We start from the raw sequence: 9,785 nt of genomic DNA on the forward strand, positions 1-9,785 counted from the left end.
CAACGTCGTTGTTGAAGTAGTAACAGGAGAGTCCAAACTTTACAAAACCGTCTGGACAAACATGTCTACTTGCTACAAACATAAGTGATTTATTGCATATCGGATAAAGTATCAGTATTTTTATTTGATAATAAATGATGTTCGAACATACTCATGCTAATTTCAACACTCATGCGGATGAGTGAAGCATTTTTATGATTAGTTCAACGATTCATGTAGGCTGTCCCATAATATCCTTTTATAAATGTATTGTAAACTTATTTCATGATGAAGGAAATTTAAAGCAAAATTTATATTTTGTAAATCGTAAATTAGCGATTAAAATGGGGAGTGTTTTATTAGACTATTCATCAACTGGAGCAAAAATCAACAGTCTCATGTTAATACATAACAACTCAATCATGTATGTGCTAAGGATGATTTATATTATGTTCCTTAAGACGAAACGTGTTGTTTCTTTTGTTCAATTTCGTCTAAGTTTCAAATGCATACACGTATAATTATACAAGTATTAATGCTTTAAGATGGAAACGTTCAAAATGCTGCTATGCTTGATATTTCTTTTACAAATACATAAATCGAAACCCATCTACTAATATCGATTGCATGTTTCATCAGCGCGTTGGTTTAATGTTACCAATTCATAATTTGAAGACACATATACAATGTAAGATTTCATAGATTTCAAAAAGAAAGAATACGCTATATTAAAACAACCGAATTAAGCCACATGACTATATAACATAATAACATATCGATTAGTCGATGAATAATCACCAAACGAATTAGATTTAAATTGGTTTTTAAAACCTTATGCACTAAGATGTTCAACTCCCTAGTCGGATGGGGCTTCAAGATTGCTGCTGGGTTTCAAATGTGCTTTATTCTTTTTTGGTATAATAATTATCCTGGTTTTGATATTATTAAATAGTGTTATCGTTGTAGCATTTGTACATTTCGAAACAAAAGCGGCTAACATGCTATTTTTTACTACGCTTAAGACCACCAATACACAAATCTAAAGAACGATATTTTCTTTTAAGGAGGATAGCTTTTTCGTTGTGTTGAATAGGTGCTCGTTTGTGTAATAACATGTGCTTGTCCGTTTAATTACACGAGAAATTACGCGGGAAAATCTGAAAGTTAGAAGCAAACACATACGTAAGCAATGTTTTGAACATAATATTTAAAACATAAGGCATAGCTTAAAATGAAAAGTAAACTCTGAAGTACACTTGATAATAACCAATGTTCTAATGAGTGTAGCTTCATGTTGCTAACCGTAATTGTACGTTTAGGTCCTTAGTGGCTTAAGGTAGTGTTCAATTGGAAAGGCCGGACATGTGCGTTATCACCAACATGTAGTTGTTGTACAGGAACTGCCGGTCAGTGGATACGTCCTCTGTATTAGGGTGGTGGGAGGTAAGCATGGCCTAAAACGATAATTAAAAACGTGCATAAATATAATATCAACAGTACGCTGAAAAACTAACTAAACTCATGTATAATTAAGCATATTTGTGAAAATGTTATTCGAACGATAAGACATATGTTCAAAAGTGGCGAAAAAGTACAAAAGTTAATTTTCAATTAACAGCCCTTCAAGAACAATGTAGTAACTGCCGTGTATAAGGACACACAAATGGTACTTTAACTAGCGATAATAATTTTAATGCAAATAAACCCTCAAGAGAGTGCTTGTTTAATTGGTAAAGATTCACGTGTGTTGTTTATTATTTGCAAAAATGTCATGATATTTATACAAATAAAGCTTTTTTAAACGTAAACAATTACGTATAGTAATTCATTTATTAACATACTTGTTAACGTGATAATATGGTCAATGAAACTCGAGGTGAAAGGTGTCAACCCTAATGAAAGAGTGTCCGAAGATATGCACTTTAATCGATATGGATGCCGCCATCTTGGATCCCTTTACGGTAGACTGCGTGATGAATGTCGCAAAAGTTCTTTACATACGGCACTGAAAGCAAGTGTAATCGTAGAACCGACCTTTTACTGATTTAACCGTGTGTACTCGTAGAAAATACCTTTACATTATTAAATCTATCACACTCAATAAAAAAATTTGGCGTCTGTCTTCGTATAACGAAATATAATCCATCCCACAAACGGAATGAAACGGAGTCATATGTTATGAATAGTTATCGCTTAAATGCGTAATTGTTAATTTTGATCACTGTGACACTAGATTCCAACGTCTTTAAAGAACAAAGGGCGATCATGGCCAAGGTCAAATTCGATTGGCCAAAAGAGCCCATGTGGTACAACACTTGTTATACACAAATTATTAAATATAAGGTTTAAAAAAGTATAATGGTGACATAAAATTAATTATTTAGAAGGCGTCCACTGACATCAATTTGTTAATGTTTTCATAAAATAATATTTGTCGTCTGAACAATCAGTGTGATTGTACGTTGTTGGTTTAATACAAACGATATCAACAAAACTTATAACTGATTACACAAACGAAATTTCAACTTATTATTATATAAGCGTCTACGCACGTCTTGTAATCTAGAACACGTTTTGTTGTTTATCCGTGTCATTACTTATTTAACATGTACCAATTAAATAAACACACAAACCTTTTGTGAACTTGTGACAAAACTATAAGGACATTATTTCAGATATATTTCGTGAAAAATAACTTCCCACTATTTTAACAAAATACCCGAAAACAAAGAAGAAGTATTCTGATGTTTAAGTTTGATGTGAATATTTTCCTTATTTGGGCTGAGAGTGTCAATAAATAAACGATACAGATGTTGATTAAAATTTTTTTTTAGAGAAGATCAGACGTGTGCATAAATATTTTTTCAAGTTTTTTTTCAGATAAACAGTGGTAGTAAAAGGTATAAAATGTCCAAATATACGCATGCTAAATTTGATAAATCGAAGTTTTGGACGCCACTCGTCTTATTGTGACGTGTTATTCTTCAAAAACATTCGTAATCTTGTTTTAAAGAAGACTGTGTTAACACTGTATTATATTACCGATAGATTACCAAGTATTACGAGCAAATTATTAACAAGTAAAGTGTTAACATATTAATGCGAGTTAACTTGGCCCTCTGCATGCATGCTATATGTTACTATTTTCTACATCCTTAAATACGATACCAATCAATTTATGAAAGGATATCATGGTACAGCCTACATGATACGTGAACCAATCACAAGATGCTTTGGCCTCGCCCACTCCGCTTGGGTATGAAGCATAACATTGAGGTATTCGGCATGGGTAAATATTGTGAATATTGTGCTCACAGTTTGCAACACTTCAGACTTCTAAAATGATATTTATTTTATTTATTGGTTGTGTTGTGTTTTCGAGCGGTATGTAAATATTATAATATCGAAATGCAAAATATAAATAGTGTTCGATACGATACACCTGTTGAACTTACCGGATGATTGTGTACGTTAAAACATCATTTATTTAGACATACATATACTGTTTCGCTATCCGATATGCAATAAATTAGCTATGTTTGCAGCAAGTGGCCGCTGCCCAGATGGCTTTGTAAAGTTCGGGGCATCGTGTTACTACTTTAGCAACGACGTTGGAACTTGGACAGGTTCGCAGGTTAGTTTTAGTAATTTATTCAGTACGTTTAGCATCAAATGGAATATATATCAAATAGCAATAACTTATGCAGTTATAATATGCAACGTTTTATAATTGGAATTAAATTCATTTGCAAACTAGAGCTACCACAAGGCAGCGCGCTAGACCATTCTTCGACTTTTTAATGTACATTATCTATCGGTTGTCTGAAATAATGACAATAAAGACATATTTGAAGCTGAATATCTTTAGTAGTTGTATAGTATAAATAAACTCATGCTAAGTTTGTATTTTCGTTAGATATCGAAGTTGTAGCACGCAAACGCTTAACTCAATTTTATAATTACCAACAATAAGGGGCATAATTCTGATAAATTGGATCTCATAGTTATCTTCTTTGGTCGTTGACCTCACATTATGAGCCCGATCAGATTTGTGAGGTTTTAATTTAATATATGTATTCTTTACAAAGAGATGTCCTTGTTGCATTCTTACTTTGAATTGCTTTTCTACTTCACGGAAACTTTGACCTGAATTGATTAAGAAAGAACGGGAAATAATCATTATTAAAAGCTGGTCAAACTTATAGATCTTGGTCGACTTTGTGTATTAAGATCATCGACATATAATTTAAGATTTATTTTAATAAATACACAGGAGGGAAGCCCATATATATATATATATATATATATATATATATATATATATGCTATAATGGTACTGATGTTAATTTTTCCTGATATATTATTTTATTAGCTTTCGAAAACAACCGGTGTGTACTTGATTCGTTAACAATTGTTCGAGTTAAATGGTTTACAGTAAAGATGGTTTAGTTTTTTGGCAAGTTGCACTCCTTGTTTCTATTATAGCATATATAAAACAAAAATAATAATACTATGGGCTTCCCTCCTGTGAATAAATATAGTAGACAAAGTAATATGGAGTCTTTGCACGCAAATATGGAAAGGACTTTTCTCAGTACAAAGTGGACACATTTTTGCTAATTGCATGCCAGCCTTATGAGCCTTGGACGGAGATAATCCCCACATCATTTATGAAGTTTTATTTAAATATATGTAGTTGTTACAGAAATCTGAACTTGTTGTCAGAAAATTCCACCCGAATTTCAATTCGCATGTATATTTTGACATAAAAAGATCATCCTAAAAAGTTGATAAAAGTTATAGGTCTTGGTCCGTGAATGTTCATTAATACTTTGAATATATATGAAACGTTTTGATTCAAATGTATGTACTAACTAAAGACATTAGAGTTAATGCTCACAAACATTCACCTTAATTTTGTAATGAACATGAGCACAATTCTGCTAAATTGCATGTAAGAGTAAATATATGTAGTTCAAACAGTGATATAAAGATTTTGCACGTTTATCTTAACCAAATTTCTAAGTGCAAAATGGGATACAAATGTGCTTAATTGCATGTCAAGTTCTGAAACTTAGCCGGCGACCTTAAGCTATGGCTATGAACGCATGTGTCAAGTTTCAATTGAATACCTGTTGTGGTATGGGGATTCCATCTTTACGTTATCCATATTTCGAAGTACAAAAAGTAGCAGAAGTCTGCACAATTGCAGATCAGAGATTAGGAAATTGGTCAATGACCTCATATAATAGCCAATAATACCTGTAGAATAAACAGTTATGCTGCAGATTTACCTGAACCATAAGTTTGCTCGGACGCAGACGCCAAAAAATGGGTTAATTTCTTAAGTTGGTATTTTTTCAGTGAAAAATGCTAATCCCTATTAACAGAAGTTTATAGTGTGTCAAGCTATAGTGTATGTAGCTCCGTATGAACCGTGAACACAAACACTTTCTCATTCATTTTCAAACAGCTTATGTACACGTAACAAAGAAAACATTATCGATCAAGTTACTTCTACTTCTATGTATATTGCTACAGGTTGTATGCAGCCAGGCATTCTTTCCAACAAAAGCGAATCTTGTGGAAATAAATAGCCAGACAGAGAATGAGTTCCTGTATCAACGAGCTCGGGAAAATAGAAGTAAGGAGAGTTATGTGGAAATGGTTTCATTTAAAGGACAATTCAATATGAACATACAATTTTGTATTGTAATTTGTAAACATGTGTAGTGCATTTTGTTTATTGAGTTTCTTTTAATTCGTTATATCTAACTCATCATATGAATACGTGATGTATATGAACATAATAAATCGCATTACTTGATTCGTATTGTGCATGTTGACGTGCATAGTCCAATGTCCTTAAACTTGTTGCTTTTAAGTTGCCTAAAACGTTCTGCAACCATAGTTTATCACACTTTTTATGACAATCATCTAATTGAATAAATGTATTTGAAATGCATCAAAATTAAACGTCGATGGTCCTCTTAACCCGTTTTAATTTAATGCCGTCATCAACATTCACTATAAAATTAATTATAATACGCTCGGTTTTATTTTTACACATCTGTAACACTAAACAGGTTATCCGAATTACAGTCTCATAAATCGCTCGTCATAATAGTAATTGGCATTACTAGTATTGGGGTTATTGAACCGTTTTACAACACTAGTTTTCGCCCCTTTGTTCCAATAACGCCATGACTTCGCTTCGACAATACAACTTTTAACGAGGTTTTGTCGAGCATTTATGCCTGCCTCATGTGTTTGGTCTTGATACAGCGGTAATATGAAATTAGTCAGACACATTCAAGACTCGTTATAGAAACATGTATGACCAAACAGACGATAAAATAGGACATATAACAGAGGACTAGAAGTGACTGCAGTGCTACACATCGAAACAGATAGTTACTCAGATGATTGTCATTTGATAATAAAACAGAGATGAACAAAAGTGAAAGTTAATATTAAGAACACATAGGAAATTGCATGTATTTGTTTGTGAATAATTGATAGTGTTAATTTATAACTATTTCTCGCAGAAAGTGCCTCTGCCATTACAATAACAATGTGCTACAACTTGACAATATAACCTTGTAAACTAAGTGTTGATATGTATTTTGTTGTATGTATTTACTATCTCCGTCAATATTGTAGTCTATTGAGAAATTTATTCTAGAAATATTTTCATAGCAAGTTTATTCGCTTTTCAATATGACACTTATTTTGATTACTAAGAAGTTATGAAAACCCGATTGCGTGTTTTTTAATAAAATACCTGAGTTTGACTAAATGAAGTTGATTGTTTTCACAAAAATGAAACAAACAGAACTGGCTTACATAATTGGGTTTTACAAACACTGGTTGCTATATTAATCATATTGATCAATGATCAATATGTTAAATGACCATTGGCCTACACCACTGAAACTTAAAAAAAAATTGTTATGAAAAAAATATTCGAGTTAAAGCAGTGTTTAACGACAAACGTTTACGTTTAACTTTTCATTCATGATTCAAAACAGCATTCTGCTCGTGATCAGCGGTTTCAAAGATTGGTAACATTTTAAGGTTCCGTTATAAGCATTTGAGCTATAATAAAATTCGCCAATTCGATTTTGACAATGGTCATTATTTCAGATTGTAAAAGTAACGGATTATTTTAAACATCTTTTCAAAATCATAAAAAATACTGACTGTACTGTAAACATAAGTTAATAACGATTTGTGGAACAAATTGGTTAATACAAAAAACGTTATTTACATTTAGAAAATATATATTTACAGAATATTACTGGGTTGGAGCCTCGGACTTGCAGATTACAGGGATGTACCGTTGGCTCAACTCGGGAAAAGTAGTGGCCGCCCCTGCTATTTTCTGGGCACCAACCGAACCTCAAGGAGGAAGCGAACACTGCATGGCAATTGTGGTATAAATCAGTCAAACTGTGTGTCCTTATAATTGTTTTCACTATTCTGTAAAATGTTTGATTAAGTAAGTGACGAATTGTCAATGCTTATACTGTAAATATCATTAAATTTCGCGTGGTACGAATTTTCGTGGATTTCGTTGGTCCGATAAACCACGAATTCAAGTACCAACGATTATTTATACAATTTTAATCCAAAATCCGTCATTTCCGAATGTCATTACCGACATTTTCTTTTGTTGTTGGTTATCTGATATATTTGTTTTGTGTAATAATTACTTCACTTAAGTAGTATTTTGAAAGAGAGATTGTTTGATTTAGATATGCTAGTTAATACAATATGTTGTTTTCTTGATACGTGTTTGGGTAATAATACTTTTTAAATCAAGCACGGTATTTAAACTGTACGTCAACGATTGTTCTCTTTTACGTGACGTCGTCAAATTTACAGTTTGCAGATTTATTGCATATGTCAATGAGTGCCAATTTAGTTAAAAGAGACATAACGGTTATCACATGTGTATTTTGGGGACCTTATTACTCAATTGTTACTACTCGGGGACCGATTGCGCTGAGAATTGCAAATATTGTCAAAACAACATTGATGGCAATTTGCGAGCAGGGACCCACAAGTGCGCCGCTGTATCGCTCTTATCGACAATTATCGGCAACACTTTCAAGCTTAAGTGCACATTAACCTCAAGTCTTGCTGTCAACACAGATAAGCATATTATGCTTCGTTATTATTCTGGCTATTTTAATAAAAGTTTAATTATTATGACGGTCAGTCTTCCCCGAAAATGTGAAACCCACGAAATTACGTCTCAACGAATCAGTTGTTTTTTTATTAAACCACGAAATTTCATACAGACAAATTTCTATACGTTTACAGTATATGGCTTATTTCCGCTACTATACGGTTACTTGTGCAGAGCTTCTTGTGTTCCTTTATTTGGATATGTACACGCATACATTCCTATATTAAGATTAATAACCCAATTTATTGGCGAAGCGTAATTATTTATTTTCGAATTTTATGTAACATGTATTTTCCTTACATTTAAGCACGACAGGGGTACATCGAATTGTTGGATCGACATCTCCTGTAACCATCAGCTTAATTTCATCTGCGAAACTCCGGCGAAATAAGCTCGAGTGTTTCAAGTCCATGATATTTTTTACGGTCATGGCAAAATATGATACAACCAAGCACCATTACTTTTATTTCTTATTTTATAAGCTTTTTTTCCGTTATTTCTTTCAAAAGACCATCATCTTATATAGTTATTATATTGTCTAAGATGCACGCAATAATATGTAAATTTCAAAATTGCGCCCTATCAAATACTATATCAAGATGCTATAACATGTTATAGCACAATTGATATAAAATATTGCAAAAACAATGTCAATCATTGTAACAAACTTTTTGATAGGTTTTTATCAAATAGCGTGTCTTTTTAACAGAACATATCGAACAATACTTTTAGTTATTTAACAAAATAACAGCACATTGTGTTTACAAATTAATGATGAAACGAACATTTTTACGTTTTGAAAAGATATCTAAACAAACCTTTAACACGGCAAATTAACGCTATTCCAAGTGCATTCTCTTTTTTGCATGCAAACAGTTATTAAAGATGATTGTTATAAAATATTGTCATCGTGAATCGATTATTAATGTGGAATTTATGTGAGGTTTCCTTATTCACCAATACATGTTACTTGAAAACAAATTAAATGTTACACGTATTTTAATAATTTTCGTAATGTCGAAAAGACATTATGATATTTTGACTCAATTCTTATTAATTTTTTACTTCACTTTGAACGCAGATAAACGAGTTTTTCAAAATCGACATAAAAAATTACATTCAAGAAGATCATCATAACTTTACTTGGGTATTTAAATAGTAAGTAGATATGTACTATTATAAAATACGATGATTACCTTATAACTTGAGTTTTCTTTGTCCAATAAAAACATCCTGATAAAAAAATGTATTTTGTTCCTTTATTATACTTGCTAATATTTAGTTCATAGTAGAAAAAAAGCACGTTAAGCCTGTGTAAGGGAACTATTGGTTTGTTGTAGCATAATGTTAATTAAATAGTGCGAATTTACATTTTAGAAAACATATATGCGCTGTTTTTGTTTTTATTTGTTTCATCGTCACGAAGCATATGTGCGTTTCATGCGATACACAATAATGGGAGTGTGTGCAGTAACTTTTAATTATCGCGAATAATTATTTAAAATTTATTCCACTCTTGTGGAACAACTTACCAATAATATTTGTTAAAAGTTACTATTTTCAGACATAAAAATGGTCGATCTATATTAACGGCCACACCAAACATTAAGCT

At 32.1% G+C, this 9,785-nt stretch overlaps 1 protein-coding gene across 2 annotated transcripts; it reads left to right on the top strand.

Moving 5' to 3' along the window:
* Window positions 1–3,233: 3,233 nt before the first annotated feature.
* LOC127867017 (C-type lectin domain family 6 member A-like) lies at window positions 3,234–9,405 on the top strand. Of its 2 annotated transcripts, none has more exons than XM_052407946.1 (5): window positions 3,234–3,268; window positions 3,525–3,613; window positions 5,521–5,623; window positions 7,273–7,415; window positions 8,481–9,405. In XM_052407946.1, the coding sequence occupies exons 1-5, from the start codon at window positions 3,238–3,240 to the stop codon at window positions 8,562–8,564; spliced, it is 450 nt and encodes a 149-aa protein (XP_052263906.1). In that variant the 5' UTR covers window positions 3,234–3,237; the 3' UTR covers window positions 8,565–9,405. The 2 variants fall into 2 exon arrangements, with proteins under 2 accessions (XP_052263906.1, XP_052263898.1); XM_052407938.1 differs by having other exon boundaries at window positions 3,267–3,363.
* Window positions 9,406–9,785: the final 380 nt, after the last annotated feature.

The sequence above is a fragment of the Dreissena polymorpha genome, chromosome 1 (assembly GCF_020536995.1).
Source record: "Dreissena polymorpha isolate Duluth1 chromosome 1, UMN_Dpol_1.0, whole genome shotgun sequence".
NCBI lineage: Eukaryota > Metazoa > Mollusca > Bivalvia > Myida > Dreissenidae > Dreissena > Dreissena polymorpha.